Genomic DNA, 22,846 nt, shown 5'->3' on the forward strand with positions numbered 1-22,846 from the left:
GTCCAGCTCCCGGGCAGAGGTGTCGATCTCCCCTCCCCCCTGCCTAGCTCAGGTTACAGGCTCAGGTCCTGTCCCTCACCTAAATCCTCCCGGCTCCCCCATCCCCCACACAGACAGCCCCTGCTCCATCACATCACCACTGAGGGGAAGCTCGCAGCGTGGCAGGGCACCGCTGGGGGGAAGCTCACAGCACCGCAGGGCACCGCTGGGGGGAAGCTCGCAGCGCCGCAGGGCACTGTGCAGGGAATCTCGCAGTGCCACAGGGCACCGCTGGGGAAGCTCGCAGCCGGCACTGACGCCGCCCCCCCCGCAGGAGAACCCCTACGTGATGCGCAGGGCGGGGGCCCAGGCCCCGGGGGGCGCCGGGGAGCAGTACGAGGGGTTCTGCGTCGACATGCTGCACGAGCTCGCCGGGATCCTCAAATTCCGCTTCCAGCTGCGGCTGGTGGAGGACGGGCTGTACGGGGCGCCCGAGGCCAACGGCTCCTGGACCGGCATGGTGGGCGAGCTCATCGACCGGGTACGGCCCCGGGCGCGGGGGGCAGCTCTCACCCCCCCCAGACTGACCAGGCGATGGGAGGGGGCAGTGGGGTGTCAGGTGGGCAGCGAGGGGTTGGGGGATATCAGGGGGGGCAGGGGGCAGGGGGGGGATCAGGGTGTCAGGGAGTGTGGGGGAGTCGGGCCCGGCCCCCCGGGTTCCCCGGGGCTCTCAGCCAGCCAGGAAAGCCGAAGGTTTGTTCAGACGACAGACAGGACACAGGCCGGGACGGGTCTTGCCGGCACAGACAGCAGGACCCCCCCATTGGGTCCATCTTGGGGTCCCAGGAGCCCCACAGCCCCCTTGGGGGGTCAGAGCCCCGTCTGGGCTCCCTCCATTCCCCAGCCAGCTCCTGAAACCCCCTCTCCCCCCAGCCTCTCCCCCCCCTTTGTTCAGCTCCCCGGGCAGAGGGGTCCCCTGGCCTCTCCCCCCTCCCTGGGGTCTCACGTTACCTGCTCAGGTCCCTCCCTCCGGCCAGTCTCCCCCCCCCCCCCCCAGTGCAGCTCGTCCTCCCAGGCCAACCCCCCCCCCCACTCACAGCCCCAGTAAGAACAGGCCCAGCCCCTCACACAGGGACAGTGAGGAGGTGGGGCAGCAGGGGGGGCAGTGGGGGACAGGGGCCCCCCTCACCCCCAGCTCTCTCCGCAGAAGGCCGACCTGGCGATGGGAGGGGGCAGTGGGGTGTCAGTGGGGAGGTGGGGGGCAGGGGCCCCCCTCACCCCCGGCTCTCTCCGCAGAAGGCCGACCTGGCGGTAGCTGCCTTCACCATCACGGCGGAGCGGGAGAAAGTGATCGACTTCTCCAAACCCTTCATGACGCTGGGGATCAGCATCCTGTACCGGGTGCACATGGTATGGGGGGGCTGGGGGGGGTCAGTCCCGGGGGGGTCAGTCCCGGGGGGGCTGGGGGGGGTCCGTCCCAGGGGACGCTCAGCCCCCCCGTCTCCCCCTCCCCAGGGCCGCAGACCCGGTTACTTCTCCTTCCTGGACCCCTTCTCGCCAGCCGTGTGGCTCTTCATGCTCCTGGCCTACGTGGCCGTCAGCTGCGTCCTCTTCCTGGCCGCCCGGTAACGGGGCGCGGGGGGGGGGAATGCGGGGGGGCAGCAGGGACGTGGGGGGCAGGGCAGTGGGGGGCAGGGCTGGGGGCCGGTGTCGTGGGGGGCACGGCCGGGGGGCAGGGCAGTGGGGGGATGGGGGCGGGGACGTGGGGGGCAGGGCAGTGGGGGGATGGGCTGGGGGCCGGCGTCGTGGGGGGCACGGCCGGGGGGCAGGGCAGTGGGGGGATGGGGGCGGGGACGTGGGGGGCAGGGCAGTGGGGGGCAGGGCAGTGGGGGGATGGGGCCGGCGACGTGGGGGGCAGGGCCGGGGGCAGGGCAGTGGGGGGATGGGGGCTGGCGACGTGGGGGGCAGGGCAGTGGGGGGATGGGCTGGGGGCAGTGCAGTGGGGGGATGGGTGCGGGGACGTGGGCGGAAGGGCAATGGGGGGATGGGGGCCGGCGTCGTGGGGGGCACGGCCGGGGGGCAGGGCAGTGGGGGGATGGGGGCGGGGACGTGGGGGGCAGGGCAGTGGGGGGCAGGGCCGGGGGCAGGGCAGTGGGGGGATGGGGGCGGGGACGTGGGGGGCAGGGCAGTGGGGGGATGGGCTGGGGGCCGGCAACGTGGGGGGCAGGGCCGGGGGGCAGGGCAGTGGGGGGATGGGGGCGGGGACGTGGGGGGCAGGGCAGTGGGGGGATGGGGGCCAGCGACGTGGGGGGCAGGGCCGGGGCCAGGTGCCCAGCGCCCCCCCTCACTGCCCTGTCCCGCAGGCTGAGCCCCTACGAGTGGTACAACCCCCACCCCTGCCTGCGGGGCCCCCACGTGCTGGAGAACCAGTACAGCCTCGGCAACAGCCTCTGGTTCCCCATCGGGGGCTTCATGCAGCAGGGCTCCGAGGTGCTGCCCCGCGCCCTGTCCACGCGCTGCGTCAGCGGGGTCTGGTGAGTGCCGGGCTGGAGCCTGCGCTCGGGGGGAGCGGGGGGCTCGGGGGGCTGGAGCCTGCGCTCGGGGGACAGGGGGGCTCTCGGGGGGAGCAGTGGGGCTCCGGGGGGCAGCGGGGGGCTCGGGGGGCTGGAGCTCTGCGCTCGGGGGAGCAGGGGGGCTCGGGGGGGCTGGGGGGGCTGGAGCTCTGGGCTTGGGGGGAGCAGTGGGGCTCTCAGGGGGAGCAGTGGGGCTCTGGGGGGCAGCAGGGGGCTCAGGGGGCTGGAGCTCTGCGCTCGGGGGAGCAGTGGGGCTCCGGGGGGCATCGGGGGGCTCGGGGGGCTGGAGCTCTGCGCTCGGGGGAGCAGTGGGGCTCCGGGGGGCGTGGGGGGCTGGAGCTCTGCGCTCGGGGGGGCAGTGGGGCTCCGGGGGGCTTGGGGGGCTGGAGCTCTGCGCTCGGGGGGGCAGGGGGGCTCACGGGGGGAGCGGGGTGCTCGGGGGACTGGAGCTCTGCGCTCTGGGGGAGCAGTGGGGCTCTGGGGGGCTCCAGGGGCTGGAGCTCTGCGCTCGGGGGGAGCAGTGGGGCTCTGGGGGGCTCCGGGGGCTGGAGCTCTGCGCTCGGGGGGCTCTGGGGGGCTGGAGCTCTGCGCTCGGGGGGGCAGCGGGGGGCTCGGGGGGCTGGAGCTCTGCGCTCGGGGGGGCAGCGGGGGGCTCGGGGGGCTGGAGCTCTGCGCTCGGGGGACAGGGGGGCTCCGGGGGGCTCGGGGCCAGTCCCTGACCCCCGCCCCCCCCCCCCCCCAGGTGGGCCTTCACGCTGATCATCATCTCGTCCTACACGGCCAACCTGGCCGCCTTCCTCACGGTGCAGCGCATGGAGGTGCCGGTGGAGTCGGCCGACGACCTGGCCGACCAGACCAACATCGAGTACGGCACCATCCACGCCGGCTCCACCATGACCTTCTTCCAGGTGAGCCGGGGCGGCCCGCGGGACCCCCGGACCCCTGGCCCCCGCAGCCCCCCCTTGGCCCCCGCAGCCCCCGTGGGACCCCCGGACCCCGCAGCCCCCCCGGACCCCTGGCCCCCGCAGCCCCCCTTGGCCCCCTTAGCCCCCCTGGGACCCACCCGCAGCCCCCGCGGCCCCCCCGGACCCCTGGCCCCCGCAGTCCCCCCTTGGCCCCCGCAGCCCCCGTGGGACCCCCCGGCCCCCTGGCCCCCGCAGCCCCCCTGGGACCCACCCGCAGCCCCCGCGGCCCCCCCGGACCCCTGGCCCCCGCAGCCCCCCTTGGCCCCCGCAGCCCCCCTGGGCCCCTCCCCGCCGCCCCCCAGCTCCCCCCAGGCCTCCCCCTGCCCCCCCAGCCCCTCCACACTGCCCCACGGCCCCCCCGGGCCCCTCCCTGCCCCCCGCAGCCCCCCTTGGCCCCCTTAGCCCCCCTGGGACCCACCCGCAGCCCCCGCGGCCCCCCCGGACCCCTGGCCCCCCCGGGCCCCTCCCCGCCGCCCCCCAGCTCCCCCCAGGCCTCCCCTGCCCCCCCCAGCCCCTCCCCCCTGCCCCACGGCCCCCCCGGGCCCCTCCCTGCCCCCCGCAGCCCCCCCGGGCCCCTCCCTGGTGCCCCGCAGGCCCCCCCCATGACCAGACCCCCCCATGATGCACTGGGGCAGGTGACCCACTTTACTGAAAACAAACTGAGCCCCAGTCCCCCCGTCCAGCCCCAATACCCACAATGCACTGGGCCTAGAGGGGGAGGGGCCTGAGGCTCCATGGCAATGGTGGGTGGGGGCAGGGCCAGTGGCTATTTCTGTCCTTTGCCCCCCCCAGCCATCTATTGCCATGACAACAGCAGCCATCACCAGGGATGCTTAGGAAGGGAATCGATCAGTGGGGCCATCCAGGGGGCGGGGAGGATGGGGGGGCGCTAGAGCCCCCCCCCAGGGTTCTCCCCATCCCTGCCGGTGCCCCTCACTCCCGACCCGCAGCCCCTACACCCCCAGCCCTGCCGGTGCCCCTCACTCCCGACCCTGCCGGTGCCCCTCACTCCCGACCCGCAGCCCCCTACACCCCCAGCCCTGCCGGTGCCCCTCACTCCCGACCCGCAGCCCCTACACCCCCAGCCCTGCCGGTGCCCCTCACTCCCGTCCCGCAGCCCCCTACACCCCCAGCCCTGCCGGTGCCCCTCACTCCCGACCCGCAGCCCCCTACACCCCCAGCCCTGCCCGTGCCCCTCACTCCCGACCCGCAGCCCCCTACACCCCCCGCCCTGCCGGTGCCCCTCACTCCCGACCCGCAGCCCCTACACCCCCAGCCCTGCCGGTGCCCCTCACTCCCGACCCGCAGCCCCCTACACCCCCAGCCCTGCCGGTGCCCCTCACTCCCGACCCGCAGCCCCCTACACCCCCCGCCCTGCCGGTGCCCCTCACTCCCGACCCGCAGCCCCTCCTGCCCCGCCCTGCCAGTGTCCCTCCCGACCCGCAGCCCCCTACACCCCCCGCCCTGCCGGTGCCCCTCACTCCCGACCCGCAGCCCCCTACACCCCCAGCCCTGCCGGTGCCCCTCACTCCCGACCCGCAGCCCCTACACCCCCAGCCCTGCCGGTGCCCCTCACTCCCGACCCGCAGCCCCCTACACCCCCCGCCCTGCCGGTGCCCCTCACTCCCGACCCGCAGCCCCTCCTGCCCCGCCCTGCCAGTGTCCCTCCCGACCCGCAGCCCCCTACACCCCCCGCCCTGCCGGTGCCCCTCACTCCCGACCCGCAGCCCCTTCAGGCCCCGCCCTGCCCCCCAGCTCTGCCACGCCCCGGCTCTCCCGCAGAACTCCCGGTACCAGACCTACCAGCGGATGTGGAATTACATGCACTCCAAGCAGCCCAGCGTGTTCGTGAAGAGCACGGAGGAGGGAATCGCCCGGGTGCTGAACTCCAGATACGCCTTCCTGCTGGAGTCCACCATGAACGAGTATCACCGGCGCCGGAACTGCAACCTCACCCAGATCGGGGGGCTGCTGGACACCAAAGGCTACGGGATCGGCCTGCCGCTGGGTAGGGGGGGCTGGCGGGGACTGGGCGGGGCCATGCCGCTGGGTAGGGGGGGCTGGCGGGGACTGGGCGGGGCCATGCCGCTGGGTAGGGGGGGCTGGCGGGGGCTGGGCGGGGCCATGCCGCTGGGTAGGGGGGGCTGGCGGGGGCAGGGTGGGGCCATGCCGCTGGGTAGGGGGGGCTGGCGGGGGCAGGGTGGGGCCATGCCGCTGGGTAGGGGGGGCTGGTGGGGGCTGGGCGGGGCCATGCTGCTGGGTGGGGGGGCTGGCAGGGGCAGGGCGGGGCCATGCCGCTGGGTGGGTGGGGCTGGCGGGGGCAGGGGGGGGCCATGCCGCTGGGTAGGGGGGGCTGGCGGGGGCAGGGGGGGGCCATGCCGCAGGGTAGGGGGGGCTGGTGGGGGCTGGGCGGGGCCATGCTGCTGGGTGGGGGGGCTGGCAGGGGCAGGGCGGGGCCATGCCGCTGGGTGGGTGGGGCTGGCGGGGGCAGGGGGGGGCCATGCCGCTGGGTAGGGGGGGCTGGCGGGGGCAGGGCGGGGGCTGGGGGCAGGGTGGGGGCAGGGCTCGTGGCGCTGGCTGGGGGGCTCCGTCCCTGCCCTGGGGGGGGCTGCTGCCTCTGGGGGTGTCCTGCATCAGCGACCCCTGGGGGCTTGTGGGAGGCTCATGGGGAGGGGTCTCTCCAGGGGAAGGGACAGGTCAGGGCTGTGTGTGGGGCGGGGGGTTGTTGGGGTCAGGCTGGTCCCTCTGCAGGCCGGGGGTGGGGGGCAGAGGCTGGTCTCCGAGCTGTGAGCTCGTGCTGGGCGTCTCCCCCAGCGGTAGCCGGTGGGTCGGCTCCGGTGCCGCCCGGAGCAGCGCCCCCCATGCCGGGAAAAGGGCCCCGCTGCCCCTCGGTCCCTTCTCGCCGCCCGGTTGCTGGGACGCTGGACGCCTCGTGCTTAGCAAGCGACGCCCCTGGGCGGATCCGGCGCAGTCTGGGCTGGAGTTCGGAGCTGGATCACGCCCGGGGCTGCGGGATTCCCGACAGGGACCCACACGCCCACGGCGGCCTGGGACGCGGCCACGGTCCAGTGCCGGCTCCGTAACCCAGAACCTAGGAGAGGGACAGACTCAGATTCCCCCGCGTGGCAGCGGCAGCCCGGTCCGGCCCCGAGCGCCCCGGCCTCCTTTAGCAGAGCTCCGTGTGGGGCGGGCTCTCCGGCCCCCCCGCCTGGCCAGCGCCACCCCCCAGCGCCGGGGTTGCTCCCAAAACAGACACTGACTGGCCCCGGGCAGGTGCCCGCAGACGCCCCCCCAGGGTGAGCCATGGAGGGGAGCCAGCCCTGGCTGTGCCCCCTGCCCTCCCAGCACCATCTCCCCCGAATTGTGACCCACAAGGGGCAGCTCCTGGGGACAGATCCCCGTCCTGGGCAAGCCAGCAATGGGGGTGCAGCACCCCCTGCCTCCTCGCGGGGCCCGACCCCACAGCGGGGCTGGTCCAGGCGGGGACGCAGGCTCTGCCCGGCCCTGGCACGGTGCAGGCGCTTGTGGGTCCCGTAGGATCCACCTGCCAGTCGCCCGTCTGGCCGGCTCGGGATGGATCGTAGGGGTGGTTCCCGGCTCGATGCAGAACCGCCTCAGGGCTTTGCAGCACCCAGGCTCCGGGACGTCCCATCAGCACAGCCAGGAGCCGCCTGACGCTCCGGGAACGTGGGACTTGTGCGGCTCAGACGCGGCACCTCCAATGGCGGCTGCGTTGGGGCGTGTCCCGGCGGTGACGTCGATGGGACGGGACGGGAGCTCCCCTGCGGCCCCGCCAGACCCAGGAATTAGCGGCACTGAGCTCAGTCCGTAGGGACAAGCCGACCGCGATGTGCCCGGGCCAGGACTAGGATTCCTGATAGCGCCGTTCACCCGCGGCCTTTTCCTGCCAGGCTCAGGGGCCCGGCCGAGCAGACCCCCTGTGATCACGCCTGGCCCATTTCCGGACAGGGGGGTCCCCCAGCTGCAGCCAGGCAGGAAATGCCCCCAGCTTTGTTCGTATCCGGGACACAAGCCAGGCTCCGTCTGCCATGGGGAGGGAGACTTCCCCCACGCCCCTTATTGCCAAGGCTCCGCTCCGCGCCAGGGCAGGGCTGATTCTTACAGCCCTGTGGGTAGACTCTGCCCGGCACCACGGCCGCAGGCTCTGCCCGGCACGGGGCGGCACCACGGCCCCAGGCTCTGCCCGGCACGGGGCGGCACCACGGCCGCAGGCTCTGCCCGGCACGGGGCGGCACCACGGCCCCAGGCTCTGCCTGGCTCCGGGCGGCACCACGGCCCCAGGCTCTGCCCGGCTCCGGGCGGCACCACGGCCGCAGGCTCTGCCCGGCACCGGGCGGCACCACGGCCGCAGACTCTGCCCGGCTTCGGGCGGCACCACGGCTCCAGGCTCTGCCCGGCACCGGGCGGCACCACGGCCCCAGGCTCTGCCCGGCACCGGGCGGCACCACGGCCCCAGGCTCTGCCCGGCACCGGGCGGCACCACGGCCCCAGGCTCTGCCCGGCACCGGGCGGCACCACGGCCCCAGGCTCTGCCCGGCTCCGGGCGGCACCACGGCCCCAGGCTCTGCCCGGCTCCGGGCGGCACCACGGCCCCAGGCTCTGCCCGGCACGGGGCGGCACCACGGCCCCAGGCTCTGCCCGGCACCGGGTGGCACCACGGCCCCAGGCTCTGCCCGGCACCGGGCGGCACCACGGCTGCAGGCTCTGCCCGGCACCATGGCCCCAGGCTCTGCCCGGCACCGGGCGGCACCACGGCTGCAGGCTCTGCCCGGCACCACGGCCGCAGGCTCTGCCCGGCACCGGGCGGCACCACGGCCGCAGGCTCTGCCCGGCACCACGGCCCCAGGCTCTGCCCGGCTCTGGGCGGCACCACGGCCCCAGTCTCTGCCCGGCTCCGGGCGGCACCACGGCCGCAGGCTCTGCCCGGCACCACGGCCCCAGGCTCTGCCCGGCTCCGGGCGGCACCACGGCCCCAGGCTCTGCCCGGCTCCGGGCGGCACCACGGCCCCAGGCTCTGCCCGGCTCTGGGCGGCACCACGGCCCCAGGCTCTGCCCGGCTCCGGGCGGCACCACGGCCCCAGGCTCTGCCCGGCACCGGGCGGCACCACGGCCCCAGGCTCTGCCCGGCACCACGGCCCCAGTCTCTGCCCGGCTCCGGGCGGCACCACGGCCCCAGGCTCTGGCCGGCTCCGGGCGGCACCACGGCCCCAGGCTCTGCCCGGCTCCGGGCGGCACCACGGCCCCAGGCTCTGCCCGGCTCCGGGCGGCACCACGGCCCCAGGCTCTGCCCGGCACCACGGCCCCAGGCTCTGCCCGGCTCCGGGCGGCACCACGGCCCCAGGCTCTGCCCGGCACCGGGCGGCGAGGCAGCTCCGTGGCTGGGCGCGGCTCTGAGCCGGCGTTCTGGGGAGCAGGAACCCGCCATGAGAACGGCACGTCTGGCAGAGCGGACGAGGCTTCCTGTTGGCCGGAGAGTCCCGGAGCTCCGGGCCCCGCGCTGTCCTTGGGGCCCAGGTGCGACTCTCCACATCCCTACGGCAGTCGCAGGACCTGGGAGGTTTTTCTTCCGGTCTCTGCCCGAAGCCGCGAGAACAGAGACTCCGGACGTCAGCCGGGCACCGGCTTTGTCCAGCGAAAGTCTGTGCAAGTCTCCGTCGCTGCCACGCACAGGATGGAGGGGAACCGAGTCAGCCCAGAGAATCTCCTCTGGGGTCACGTCCTGCATCTGCCCGGGCTGTCACGGGCGCACGGATCGGGCCCACGCGTGGCCCCGTGCGGTCCGTGGGGGGGGGGGTGCCCCTTCCAGTGCCACAGCCCCTCCCGGGGTCAGGCCCCTCCACCTCCCAGAGCCGCATCTCTCTGAGCCTCAGCACGTGTGTCTCTGCCGTGGGCCCCCCAGGGAGTCTCCTCACTCTGGGCCCCCGGGGCCTCCACTCCCAGAGGGAGCAATGCCGCCCCCCCCCCGTTCTCTACCCCGGAGCGACTCCCCCAGCGTAACACAGGAGGGTTATTGGGGGTTGAACCCAGCACAGGAAACTCTCCAGCCTCAGGCCTGGCCTCCCTCAGCCCAGCACATCCCAGTCCCCCTGCAGCCAGGGGGGCTCTGCCTGCTCCCCCCCTCCAGCCCCGAGCCCCCCTGCTCCCAGCTGGGCCTGCGATACCCCCGGCCCCAGGCCCCCCCTGTCCATTGTCTCCTCTCCAGGGAAACAGGGTCGTAAACCGGGGCCTGGGTCTCCTCTCAGCCCCCCTCTGGCCCCTCTGGCTGGAGCCGGCTGGTCAGGTCACCGGGGTCCTCTCCCCGCAGCCCATTGTCCCCACTGGCCAGAACCGGCTGCGACTCCTGAGCTGGGTCTCTGGGTCCCTCTCCGGTCCCTGTGCACCAGCAAACTCCCTCTCCCCTCCCCTCGTTAACCAGCAACACCCGGGACACTGAGCCCCCCCGTCATGGAGTGGGGGGGAGTCGGGCCCTGCACCCCCCACTTCCCGCGATCCCCGGGGCTCTCAGCCAGGGACACAGGCGGTTTGTTAGGCGACAGGAACAGCCCCCAGCAGGGCTTGTGGGTACAACCAGGACCCCCAGCCGGGTCCCTCTGGGGGGCAGGGAGCCCAGACCCCAGCCTTGGGGCTCCCCGCGTCTTCCCAGCCAGCCCAAAGCTGAAACCCCCTCCAGCCGGCTCTCCCCTCCCCCCCCGTCCAGCTCCCCGGGAAAGGTGCCGCCCCCCCCTTCCCGGCTCAGGTCCGTCCCTCCCCTACAGTCACCCCTGCTCTCGCCTCCCCCACCACATTCGCAGGTCGATCCGCCCCCTCCCTCCGGCGTCACAACCCCCCCCCACGTGGTCCCAGGCCGCAACCTGGCGAAGGCGTCGCCCCCGCGCTCGGCGGGCACGGCAGGATTGCGCAGGGCCGGCAGCCAGGTCCCGGTGCTGGTCCATGCAGGCCGGGCCCGGCCCCCGGCACCGCTCCTCCCGGTGCCCCACGCCGGGCCCGGCCCCCCCGGTGCCCCACGCCGGGCCCGGCCCCCGGCCCAGCTCCTCCCGGTGCCCCACGCCGGGCCCGGCCCCCGGCCCCGCCCCTCCCGGTGCCCCCCGCCGGGCCCGGCCCCCGGCCCAGCCCCCCCGGTGCCCCACGCCGGGCCCGGCCCCCGGCCCAGCCCCTCCCGGTGCCCCACGCCGGGCCCGGCCCCCGGCCCAGCTCCTCCCGGTGCCCCATGCCGGGCCCGGCCCCCCGCCCAGCTCCTCCCGGTGCCTCACGCCGGGCCCGGCCCCCAGCCCAGCTCCTCCCGGTGCCCCACGCCGGGCCCAGCCCCCCCGGTGCCCCACGCCGGGCCTGGCCCCCGGCCCAGCTCCTCCCGGTGCCCCACGCCGGGCCCGGCCCCCGGCCCAGTTCCTCCCGGTGCCTCACGCCGGGCCCGGCCCCCGGCCCAGCCCCTCCCGGTGCCTCACGCCGGGCCCAGCTCCTCCCGGTGCCTCACGCCGGGCCCGGCCCCCGGCCCAGCTCCTCCCGGTGCCCCACGCCGGGCCTGGCCCCCGGCCCAGCTCCTCCCGGTGCCCCACGCCGGGCCCGGCCCAGCTCCTCCCGGTGCCCCACGCCGGGCCTGGCCCCCGGCCCAGCTCCTCCCGGTGCCTCACGCCGGGCCCGGCCCCCGGCCCAGCTCCTCCCGGTGCCCCACGCCGGGCCCGGCCCCCGGCCCAGCCCCCCCGGTGCCCCACGCCGGGCCCAGCCCCCGGCCCAGCCCCTCCCGGTGCCCCACGCCGGGCCCGGTCCCCGGCCCAGCTCCTCCCGGTGCCCCATGCCGGGCCCGGCCCCCAGCCCAGCTCCTCCCGGTGCCACACGCCGGGCCCGGCCCCCCGCCCAGCTCCTCCCGGTGCCCCACGCCGGGCCCAGCCCCCCCGGTGCCCCACGCCGGGCCTGGCCCCCGGCCCAGCTCCTCCCGGTGCCCCACGCCGGGCCCGGCCCCCGGCCCAGCTCCTCCCGGTGCCTCACGCCGGGCCCGGCCCCCGGCCCAGCTCCTCCCGGTGCCCCACGCCGGGCCCGGCCCCCGGCCCAGCTCCTCCCGGTGCCCCACGCCGGGCCCGGCCGGGGGTCGCCTTGCGTGAGAACAGACGTTCCTGACCTCCTGGGACTTGTTCGCCGAGGGGCCGCTCGTGTCCGTTCCACATCCGCCCTCCTGCCCCGGTGGAGCTGCGGCGAGAAGGGGCTGAGGGGGCACCATGCCAGGGAGGTGCCAGACCCGCCCGATACCGCTGGGGGCTCCCGGTGCCCGCGGCCCGCACAGACCCGCCTGGGAAGGGACACGACCACACAGCTCGGAGCCCAGCCATGGGTCAGTGACCCGCTGGTCCCCTGGGGGCTCGCAGGGGGCGGGGGGGCAGAGGCTGTGCTCTGGGGGGCAGGGGGCTGCAGGGCACAGGCCGGGCTGGGCTCCTGGGGGGCAGAAAGGCAGGTGGGGGGCTGGGGGGTCATGGGGAGCAGCCCCCCCGTGGCCTGACCCCCCCTTCCCCCAGGCTCCCCGTTCCGGGACGAGATCACACTGGCCATTCTGCAGCTGCAGGAGAACAACCGGCTGGAGATCCTCAAGCGCAAGTGGTGGGAGGGCGGCAAGTGCCCCAAGGAGCAGGATCATCGGGCCAAAGGTGGGGGGGGGCTGGGGGGCGGGGGGGGGCGGGGGGGGGCTGGGAGGCCCAGGCCGGGGGGCGGGTTGGCAGAGGGAGGTTGGGGGGCGTTGGCAGGCCCAGGCCGGGGGGCGGGTTGGCAGAGGGGGGTTGGGGGGAGCTGGCAGGCCCAGGCCGGGGGGCGGGGGGGGCCGGGGCGCTGGCAGGCCCAGGCCGGGGGGCGGGTTGGCAGAGGGGGGCTGGGGGGCGCTGGCAGGCCCAGGCCGGGGGGCGGGTTGGCAGAGGGGGGCTGGGACGCTGGCAGGCCCAGGCCGGGGGGCGGGTTGGCAGAGGGGGGCTGGGGGGCGCTGGGATGCCCAGGCCGGGGGGCGGGTTGGCAGTGGGGGGAGCGAGTGCAGCCGGCCCCCCCTGACCCCCTGTCTCTCCCCCAGGCCTGGGCATGGAGAACATCGGGGGCATCTTCGTGGTTCTCATCTGCGGACTCGTCGTCGCCGTTTTTGTGGCCGTCATGGAGTTCGTCTGGGCCACGCGCCGCTCGGCGGAGACCGAGGAGGTGGGAGAGTGGGGGCTCCCGTGGGGGGGAGGGAACCCAGGCGTCCGGCGCCGGGAGGGGCGGTGAGGAAGGAACCCAGGCGTCTGGCGCAGGGAGGGGCGGCGAGGAAGGAACCCAGGCGTCCGGCGCCGGGAGGGGCGGTGAGGAAGGAACCCAGGCGTCTGGCGCCGGGAGGGGCGATGAGCAAGGAACCCAGGCGTCCGGCTCCAGGGCGCGATGAGGAGGGAACCCAGGCGTCCGGCGCCGGGAGGGGTGGTGAGGAAGGAACCCAGGCGTCCGGCGCCAGGGCGTGGTGAGGAGGGAACCCAGGCGTCCGGCACCGGGAGGGGCGGTGAGGAAGGAACCCAGGCGTCCGGCTCCAGGGCGCGATGAGGAGGGAACCCAGGCGTCCGGCGCCGGGAGGGGTGGTGAGGAAGGAACCCAGGCGTCCGGCGCCAGGGCGTGGTGAGGAGGGAACCCAGGCATCCGGCACCGGGAGGGGCGGTGAGGAAGGAACCCAGGCGTCCGGCGCCGGGAGTGGTGCTGAGGAAGGAACCCAGGCGTTCGGCGCCGGGAGGGGCGGTGAGGAAGGAACCCAGGCATCCGGCGCTGGGAGGGGCGGTGAGGAAGGAACCCAGGCGTCCGGCGCCGGGAGGGGCGGTGAGGAAGGAACCCAGGCGTCCGGCGCCGGGAGGGGCGGTGAGGAAGGAACCCAGGCGTCTGGCGCCGGGAGGGGCGGTGAGGAAGGAACCCAGGCGTCCGGCGCCAGGGCGTGGTGAGGAGGGAACCCAGGCGTCCGGCACCGGGAGGGGCGGTGAGGAAGGAACCCAGGCGTCCGGCGCCGGGAGTGGTGCTGAGGAAGGAACCCAGGCGTTCGGCGCCGGGAGGGGTGATGAGGAAGGAACCCAGGCATCCGGCGCTGGGAGGGGCGGTGAGGAAGGAACCCAGGCGTCCGGCTCCAGGGTGCGATGAGGAGGGAACCCAGGCGTTCGGCGCCGGGAGAGGTGCTGAGGAAGGAACCCAGGCGTCCAGCGCCAGGGCGCGGTGAGGAAGGAACCCAGGCGTCCGGCGCCGGGAGGGGCGGTGAGGAAGGAACCCAGGCGTCCGGCGCCAGGGCGCGGTGAGGAGGGAACCCAGGCGTCCGGCGCCGGGAGGGGCGGTGAGGAAGGAACCCAGGCGTCCGGCACCGGGAGGGGCGGTGAGGAAGGAACCCAGGCGTCCGGCGCCGGGAGGGGCGGTGAGGAAGGAACCCAGGCGTCCGGCACCAGGGCGTGGTGAGGAGGGAACCCAGGCGTCCGGCACCGGGAGGGGCGGTGAGGAAGGAACCCAGGCGTCCGGCGCCGGGAGTGGTACTGAGGAAGGAACCCAGGCGTTCGGCGCCGGGAGGGGCGGTGAGGAAGGAACCCAGGCGTCCGGCTCCAGGGCGCGATGAGGAGGGAACCCAGGCGTTCGGCGCCGGGAGAGGTGCTGAGGAAGGAACCCAGGCGTCCAGCGCCAGGGCACGGTGAGGAAGGAACCCAGGCGTCCGGCGCCGGGAGGGGTGGTGAGGAAGGAACCCAGGCGTCCGGCGCCGGGAGTGGTGCTGAGGAAGGAACCCAGGCGTCCGGCGCCAGGGCGCGGTGAGGAGGGAACCCAGGCATCCCGCGCCGGGAGGGGCGGTGAGGAGGAACCCAGGCGTCCGGCGCCGGGAGGGGCGGCGAGGAGGGAACCCAGGCGTCCGGCGCCGGGAGGGGCGGCGAGGAGGGAACCCAGGCGTCCGGCGCCGGGAGGGGCGGCGAGGAGGGAACCCAGGCGTCCGGCGCCGGGAGGGGCGGCGAGGAGGGAACCCAGGCGTCCGGCGCCGGGAGGGGCGGCGAGGAGGGAACCCAGGCGTCCGGCGCCGGGAGGGGCGGCGAGGAGGGAACCCAGGCGTCCGGCGCCGGGAGGGGCGGCGAGGAGGGAACCCAGGCGTCCGGCGCCGGGAGGGGCGGCGAGGAGGGAACCCAGGCGTCCGGCGCCGGGAGGGGCGGCGAGGAAGGAACCCAGGCGTCCGGCGCCGGGAGGGGCGGCGAGGAAGGAACCCAGGCGTCCGGCGCCGGGAGGGGCGGCGAGGAAGGAACCCAGGCGTCCGGCGCCGGGAGGGGCGGTGAGGAAGGAACCCAGGCGTCCGGCGCCGGGGCGCGGCGGTGAGGAGGGAACCCAGGCGTCCGGCGCCGGGGCGCGGTGAGGAGGGAACCCAGGCGTCCGGCGCCGGGAGGGGCGATGAGGAGGGAACCCAGGCGTCCGGCGCCGGGAGGGGCGGTGAGGAGGGAACCCAGGCGTCCGGCGCCGGGAGGGGCGGTGAGGAAGGAACCCAGGCGTCCGGCGCCGGGAGGGGCGGTGAGGAAGGAACCCAGGCGTCCGGCGCCGGGAGGGGCGGTGAGGAGGGAACCCAGGCGTCCGGCGCCGGGAGGGGCGGTGAGGAAGGAACCCAGGCGTCCGGCGCCGGGAGGGGCGGTGAGGAAGGAACCCAGGCGTCCGGCGCCGGGAGGGGCGGTGAGGAGGGAACTCAGGCGTCCGGCGCCGGGAGGGGCGGTGAGGAGGGAACCCAGGCGTCCGGCGCCTGACCCCCGCTCTCCCCCCAGCTCTCGGTGTGCCAGGAGATGGTGCGGGAGCTGCGCCAGGCGGTGTCGTGCCGGAAGCCCACGCGGTCCCGGCGGCGCCGGCGGCCCCCCCCCCGGGCAGGCCTGGCCCTACGCGCCGTCCGCGAGATGCGCCTCAGCAACGGGAAACTCTACGCGGGGCCCCTGGCCTCCGAACCCGCCCCCCAGCGCCTCCTGGAGGAGCCCCCCCGGCCCTGCACCCACATCCGCATCTGCCACGAGTGCCGGCGCATCCAGACTCTGCGGGGGGCGCCCCCCACCCCCCGCCGGCCCCCGCCCCCTGAGGAGGGCACCCCACGCCGGGGGGGGCCCCGGGACCTGACTGAGCAGGACTGACCCCCCCGCGGCCTTGGCCCCTTAGACATGTACGCTGTGCGTATGCCAGGCCCCCCCGCTGGGCGTCCCGGGGGCGGGGGGCAGACTGAGGCCCCCTCGTGCCTCCATCCCCTGCACCAGGCAGCCCCACCGCGCCGGGGGGCGGGACGCAGCCCCCACCTGCCTGGAGGCGGGGGAGGCCCCGGCGTGGGGGTCAGGTGCTTTGGGAAACGTGCCAGCGCTGGACCAGGACAGACCGGGGCTGCGGGATCCCCATGGCCGGGGGGCCACGAACTCAGGGGAACCGGCCGCAGGACCCGGCCCGGCCCGAGGAGCAAGCAGGACGGGGGGGGGGAGGGGGGGCCCGGCCCCCCGGCTCGTTTCCTTTCCTTTTGTTTCGTCTTTCTGTTCTTTTTGGAGAAATTTCTATAGAACCAAAACGGGAGAATCCGAGCGAGGCCGAGGGAATAAACCGACGGGCGATTTTACCAGCGACGCCAGGGCGGCTTTGTTACCGGCGCCCCTCACTCCCGACCCGCAGCCCCCGGCGCCCCTCACTCCCGACCCGCAGCCCCCGGCGCCCCTCACTCCCGACCCGCAGCCCCCGGCGCCCCTCACTCCCAACCCGCAGCCCCCCGCTCACCGGCGCCCCTCACTCCCGACCCGCAGCCCCCCGCTCACCGGCGCCCCTCACTCCCGACCCGCAGCCCCCGGCGCCCCTCACTCCCGACCCGCAGCCCCCCGCTCACCGGCGCCCCTCACTCCCGACCCGCAGCCCCCCGCTCGGCCGGCGCCCCTCACTCCCGACCCGCAGCCCCCCGCTCCCCGGCGCCCCTCACTCCCGACCCGCAGCCCCCGGCGCCCCTCACTCCCGACCCGCAGCCCCCCGCTCACCGGCGCCCCTCACTCCCGACCCGCAGCCCCCCGCTCACCGGCGCCCCTCACTCCCGACCCGCAGCCCCCCGCTCGGCCGGCGCCCCTCACTCCCGACCCGCAGCCCCCGGCGCCCCTCACTCCCGACCCGCAGCCCCCCCCCGGGCTCCCCCAGGCAGTGAGGGGCGGGCGCTCTCCCCGTTACACTTGGGGGGCGGGGGCTGGTTTGGGGGGCTCTGGGGGGGCGGTTACAGGCGGCGCCCAAGGGGCCGAGTTAAGGGGGCATCAAGCCCCGCCCCCACCAACCGGCCCCTCCCCCGCGGGGCTCCAAGGGGGCGGAGCCGGCGCTGTTGCCATGGGAACAGCCGAGCCGATGGGGTTTTTTTAAAGACAGATTACAGCTCTGTGCCCTGTATATGCAAATTAGATGCAAATATTCAAATTAGCCCAGGCAATGGTATAAAATGACGCGTTTGGGCCAACTCAAAACGGGGAGGGGGGGGAATGAGAACTGAGACCGGACTGACCCATCTGAGGGGGGACGGGGGTGCGATGTGGGAGTGGACTGACCCATCTGAGGGGGGACGGGGGTGCGATGTGGGAGTGGACTGACCCATCTGAGGAGAGACGGGGGGGGTGCGATGTGGGACCGGACTGACCCATCTGAGGGGGGACGGGGGTGCGATGTGGGAGTGGACTGACCCATCTGAGGGGGGACGGGGGTGCGATGTGGGAGTGGACTGACCCATCTGAGGGGAGGGACGGGGGTGCGATGTGGGAGTGGGCTGACCCATCTGAGTGGGGACGGGGGTGCGATGTGGGAGTGGACTGACCCATCTGAGGGGAGGGAGGGGGGTGCGATGTGGGACCGGACTGACCCATCTGAGGAGGGACGGGGGTGCGATGTGGGAGTGGACTGACCCATCTGAGGGGAGGGAGGGGGGTGCGATGTGGGAGTGGACTGACCCATCCCAGGGGGGACGGGGGTGCGATGTGGGAGTGGACTGACCCATCCCAGGGGAGGGACGGGGGTCCGATGTGGGAGTGGACTGACCCATCTGAGGAGGGATGGGGGTGCGATGTGGGACCGGACTGACCCATCTGAGGGGGGACGGGGGTGCGATGTGGGAGTGGACTGACCCATCTGAGGGGAGACGGGGGTGCGATGTGGGAGTGAACTGACCCATCTGAGGGGGGACGGGGGTGCGATGGGGACCGGACTGACCCATCTGAGGGGGGACGGGGGTGCGATGTGGGAGTGGACTGACCCATCTGAGGGGGGACGGGGGTGCGATGTGGGAGTGGGCTGACCCATCTGAGGGGAGGGAGGGGGGTGCGATGTGGGAGTGGACTGACCCATCTCAGGGGGGGGACGGGGTTGAACTCCCCTGGGCACAGAGGTCCCGCGCCAGACGCTGTGATGCTCTATCATGGCCACCAGGTGGCTCCCTGCTCCCACCAGCTGAGCCCCCACCCACCGAGTGAGGCACCAACTCGACCTGCCTCAGGCTCCAGGTTCCCCCAGAAGAGCCGACACCGCCCCCCCCCGGCCTTTCCAGCTGCGGGTCGGGAGTGAGGGGCACCGGCAGAGCTGGGCTAACAGGGGGCTGCGGGTCGGGAGTGAGGGGCACCGGAGGAGCTGGGCTAACAGGGGGCTGCGGGTCGGGAGTGAGGGGCACCGGCAGAGCTGGGCTAACAGGGGGCTGCGGGTCGGGAGTGAGGGGCACCGGCAGAGCTGGGCTAACAGGGGGCTGCGGGTCGGGAGTGAGGGGCACCGGAGGAGCTGGGGGGGCAGGGGCTGCGGGTCGGGAGTGAGGGGCACCGGCAGAGCTGGGGGGGCAGGGGCTGCGGGTCGGGAGTGAGGGGCACCGGCAGAGCTGGGCTAACAGGGGGCTGTGGGTCGGGAGTGAGGGGCACCGGAGGAGCTGGGGGGGCAGGGGCTGCGGGTTGGGAGTAAGGGGCACCGACAGAGCTGGGCTAACAGGGGGCTGCAGGTCGGGAGTGAGGGGCACCGGAGGAGCTGGGGGGGCAGGGGCTGCGGGTTGGGAGTGAGGGGCACCGACAGAGCTGGGCTAACAGGGGGCTGCAGGTCGGGAGTGAGGGGCACCGGCAGAGCTGGGTTAACAGGGGGCTGCGGGTCGGGAGTGAGGGGCACCGGAGGAGCTGGCGGGGGGGGGGACCCGGTTTCAGTCCATCAGACCCTAACCCACCGTCAGAAGAACCAGGCCAGAGGCGCTGGGGCCTTTCCCCGGGGGGGGTGGTTCCCATCCGGCCCCAGGGACTGGCCGGCTGACGGGGGCTTTGGGCGCCATGTGCTCACTGAGTTTGCAGGGTCTCAGCCTGTTCCCAGCAGGCGCAGGGCCCCCTCATCGGGGGGGGGCTGGCAAATAGCTCCCAGAGGCAGCCGAGTGCCCCCCCATTACCTCCAGCCCGTGTCCCTCATCAGTTACCCCCAGGGGGAGCTGCGCCCCCCATCCCCCATCCCAGTCCCCCACAGGGCTCAGGGCCCACCCCCAGGAGCCTCTGTCCCCTTCCCGTCCTTCCCCCCTTCCCCTGGTGCTTCCTGCGGGCGCGAATGGAAAATCCCTGGCGCCAGGACTGGCCTCCGTGTAACCGGAGCCTCATTGTTCTGGCGGGGGGGGGGGGCTGTGCCAGCTGCAGCAGCTGCTCTGCGCGCGGGGGGGGGGTGGCGGGGTTCGTGACCCTGTGAGTCCCTGAACCCCTGTTCACGCCCACTGATAAACCAACAGGGGCTGGCAGGGGCTGGGGGTCGGGAGTGAGGGGCACCGGCAGGGCAGGGGAGAGGGGAGCCCAGGGCTGGGCTGGCAGGGGCTGCAGGTCGGGAGTGAGGGGCACCGGCAGAGCTGGGCTGGTGGGGGCTGCGGGTCGGGAGTGAGGGGCACCGGCAGGGCAGGGGAGAGGGGAGCCCAGGGCTGGGCTGGCAGGGGCTGCAGGTCGGGAGTGAGGGGCACCGGCAGAGCTGGGGGGGGCAGGGCTGGGCTGGCTGGGGCTGCGGGTCGGGAGTGAGGGGCACCGGCAGGGCAGGGGAGAGGGGAGCCCAGGGCTGGGCTGGCAGGGGCTGCAGGTCGGGAGTGAGGGGCACCGGCACAGCTGGGGGGGGCAGGGCTGGGCTGGCAGGGGCTGCGGGTCGGGAGTGAGGGGCACCGGCAGGGCAGGGGAGAGGGGAGCCCAGGGCTGGGCTGGCAGGGGCTGCAGGTCGGGAGTGAGGGGCACCGGCAGAGCTGGGCTGGTGGGGGCTGCGGGTCGGGAGTGAGGGGCACCGGCAGGGCGGGGCTGGCAGGGGGCTGCGGGTCGGGAGTGAGGGGCACTGGCAGGGCTGGGCTGGCGGGGGCTGCGGGTCGGGAGTGAGGGGCACCGGCAGGGTGGGGCTGGCAGGGGCTGCGGGTCGGGAGTGAGGGGCACCAGCAGAGCTGGGCTGGTGGGGGCTGCGGGTCGGGAGTGAGGGGCACTGGCAGGGCCGGGCTGGCAGGGGCTGCGGGTCGGGAGTGAGGGGCACCAGCAGAGCTGTCAGAAACTGGTGCCAAAAACCATCTCGGCTCTTTTAATGAACAAGCCTCTTCTCACCAGAAATTACCTGCCCCCCTGGGGCCCCCCGTGCTCGGGGGGTTTCCCCTCCCACGCCAGGGACCCATTGCCAGGAGATGAGTCACATCCCCACTCACAGGCCCATCTCCCCCGCCTCCCTCCGCAGCGACTCCCTGGATCCTCCCCTCCCCCAGCTGCGCCATCTCGGGCAGGCTGGGAGAGAACCCAGGAGTCCGGGCTCCCAGCCCCCCCCCCTCGCTCCCAGCACAGACACGGGAGCCTCCCCCCCCCCCCCCAAAATCCCCGCTGGGCTGGATGCTGGGAAGTTCCAGCCCCCTGGGGGAGAGAACCACTCATTGGTCTGCGTCCAGTTGTCAGTCAATGGTTGCCATGGAAACCAGACATGACGTCAGCCTCGGGATGCCAGACAGAAATTGAAGCCATGTGAGGGAAGCCCCCTAACCCCCCCCCCCCGCTGGTGCCCCTCACTCCCGACCTGCAGCCCCTGCCAGCCCGGCCCTGGGCTCCCCACAGCTCCGCGGTGCCCAACAAGGGGGTGAAGGGGGGGGGGCGATGCTCCCCAGAGCAGGTCGCATCCCTCCCGCAGCTGCTCCTCCCGGGTCTCTCTCCAGGCGGCTCGAGAAGCCTCCCCTCGTCCACCCCCCTCCCCCCTTCTGCCGCCCCCAATGTGCCTCCTCCGGCCCCCCCCACGGACCCCCCAGCCCCCCGGCTGGCAGCCCCCGGGAGCCATCCAGCTTTCAGCCTCCCTGGGGGCGGGGCAGCCGGCCTGGGCCCCGGTCTGAGACCTCGTCCAGGGGGCGTCTGAGTGGAGCCCCCCCCCCGTAGGGCACCTCTGGGGGGAGGCAGAGGAGTGGGGTCCCCTCCTCAGACTCGGGTGGGCGCTGAAGGGGATGGTGGGGAGTCTCCTGTACTGGGGCTGAGGTTTTCCTGGGGGCAGGAGGAGTCTTCATGTGTTTTGGGGCCTGTCCCTTTGGGGGGGTTGGGGGGCTGTTCCCTTGGGGGCGGGGGGGTTGGGGGGCTGGGTGTGGTTATGGGGCCTGTCCCTTTGGGGGGGGTTGGGGGGCTGTTCCCTTGGGGGCGGGGGGGTTGGGGGGCAGGGTGTGGTTATGGGGCCTGTCCCTTTGGGGGGGGTTGGGGGGCTGTTCCCTTGGGGGCTGGGGGCGGTTATGGGGCCTGTCCCTTGGGGGGGGGCTGGGGGGCTGTTCCCTTGGGGGCGGGGGGCGGTTATGGGGCCTGTCCCTTTGGAGGGGGGGGGGGGCGGTTATGGGGCCTGTCCCTTTGCGGGGGGTTGGGGGGCTGTTCCCTTGGGGGCTGGGGGCGGTTATGGGGCCTGTCCCTTTGGAGGGGGTTGGGGGGCTGTTCCCTTGGGGGCTGGGGGCGGTTATGGGGCCTGTCCCTTTGGAGGGGGTTGGAGGGCTGGGTGTGGTTATGGGGCCTGTCCCTTCGGGGGGGTTGGGGGGCTGTTCCCTTCGGGGGCTGGGGCTACCCCATGCCATCTCTGCGGGGGGGGGGAATCCTGATGGGGCATTTTGCTGTCGCTGCAGCCCAAGGACGTGGCGAGCTGAAGCCAGCGCGGAGGAGACGCGGGAGGGAGCAGCCAGGCGGGGGGGGCGGGGGGGTCTGGTGCCAGGGGCCCGCCCCACAGGAGGTGGCAGCACCGAGCCCCCCAGAGCCCCGTGTCTCCCCCAGCTCCTCCCTCCTCAAGCCATGAAGGGTTAAATGTGCCCCAGAGACTGCGGCTCCCTGACAGACCCCCCCCCGCAGGGAATGGGGCAGAGCCCCCCCCCCAGCACACAGGTGCCCAGGAGAGAGGCCGAGGGCAGCGCAGGGCGGGGGGGGGGGTGTCTGTGGGGGGAGGGGGGAGACGGCCCGTGGTTTCCCCGCCTTGTCCCGGGAGGAGCTGTTCTTTCAGCACCAGGGCCGGGCCGGACAGACCGGGGTGACACGGAGCCGGTTAAACTGCAGGGGGCTGCGGGTCGGGAGTGAGGGGCACCAGCGGGGCCGTGGGGCGGGGTGGGGGAGGTTGCCAGGCCCCGGCGCCGCTCCGGTTGTGGGGCAGGGGAGCCCGGCTGTGGGGCAGGGGAGCCCGGCTGTGGGGCAGGGGAGCCCGGCTGTGGGGCAGGATTCCCGTCCTGGGATCTGGGGCGGGGTCAGCTGCTGCCGGGAGCCCCTCCCTGCGCCCCCTTTCCGGCCCTGCCTGGGCTGAGGATGCCCCTGGCCAGCCCCTTGGGGGGGGAGGGGGCGCCTCTGCCCCCCATCCCGCGGGGACCCGGACCCCACTCGGGTGGGCGCAGGGACTCAGGAGTCCTGAGGTGTGTGCGGGGAGCTCCCTGGTCCCTCCCCCATCGATGCGGTCACCCTTGCTACCGTGGAAACCCTTCTGCGTTGCCATGGCAACACCGGGTGGCCCCTCTCTGTTGCCCGGCTACGCCGTTGCCATGGAGATGCGGGCGCAGGATGCTGCAGCCGGGAGCGTGACACGGACCGGGAATCCCCCTCCCCCCGTCTCTGGTGCGGCGCGGCGGGGGGGCGGGACTGGCGCCATCCCCGGCTATAACCCCCCCGGGGGGAGAGGGCCCCGGCGGAGATGAAGAAACAGCCATTCAGAAGCCCTGATCATTATTATAGACACTTCCCACCCCCCATCAGCCCCAGGGGTGTTCACTCTGACCCCTACCGATGGCCGCCCATGTCTGCTCTGTCCGTGAGTCCCGATGGTTCTTACCCCACCCCCGGCGAGACCACGGCTCAGGTCTCCCCAGGCGCTCAGCGTCTCCTCTGCCCCCAC

General features: G+C 74.7%; 2 protein-coding genes across 4 annotated transcripts in view; both read left to right on the top strand.

Moving 5' to 3' along the window:
- GRIK5 (glutamate ionotropic receptor kainate type subunit 5) overlaps positions 1-16,138 on the top strand; it is a 37,097-nt gene extending 20,959 nt beyond the window's left edge. For 2 of the 3 annotated variants that reach the window (XM_044991049.1, XM_044991050.1), the window contains 9 exons: positions 314-520; positions 1,276-1,389; positions 1,495-1,604; positions 2,343-2,513; positions 3,295-3,460; positions 5,300-5,525; positions 12,043-12,171; positions 12,582-12,703; positions 15,286-16,137. In XM_044991049.1, the coding sequence (XP_044846984.1) occupies positions 314-520; positions 1,276-1,389; positions 1,495-1,604; positions 2,343-2,513; positions 3,295-3,460; positions 5,300-5,525; positions 12,043-12,171; positions 12,582-12,703; positions 15,286-15,639 (1,599 nt within the window). In that variant the 3' untranslated portion in view covers positions 15,640-16,137. Of the gene's footprint in view, positions 1-313; positions 521-1,275; positions 1,390-1,494; positions 1,605-2,342; positions 2,514-3,294; positions 3,461-5,299; positions 5,526-12,042; positions 12,172-12,581; positions 12,704-15,285 lie in introns of all 3 variants that reach the window. The other variant, XM_044991051.1, reaches the window with a different exon arrangement.
- Positions 16,139-22,448: 6,310 nt separating this feature from the next.
- The window catches only part of LOC123351878 (phospholipase A2 inhibitor and Ly6/PLAUR domain-containing protein-like), a 4,971-nt gene continuing 4,573 nt past the window's right edge, over positions 22,449-22,846 (top strand). The window contains exon 1 of the mRNA XM_044991561.1: positions 22,449-22,532. Within this exon, the coding sequence (XP_044847496.1) occupies positions 22,449-22,532 (84 nt within the window). The remainder of the gene's footprint in view (positions 22,533-22,846) is intronic.

The sequence above is a fragment of the Mauremys mutica genome, chromosome 17 (assembly GCF_020497125.1).
Source record: "Mauremys mutica isolate MM-2020 ecotype Southern chromosome 17, ASM2049712v1, whole genome shotgun sequence".
NCBI classification, from domain to species: domain Eukaryota; kingdom Metazoa; phylum Chordata; order Testudines; family Geoemydidae; genus Mauremys; species Mauremys mutica.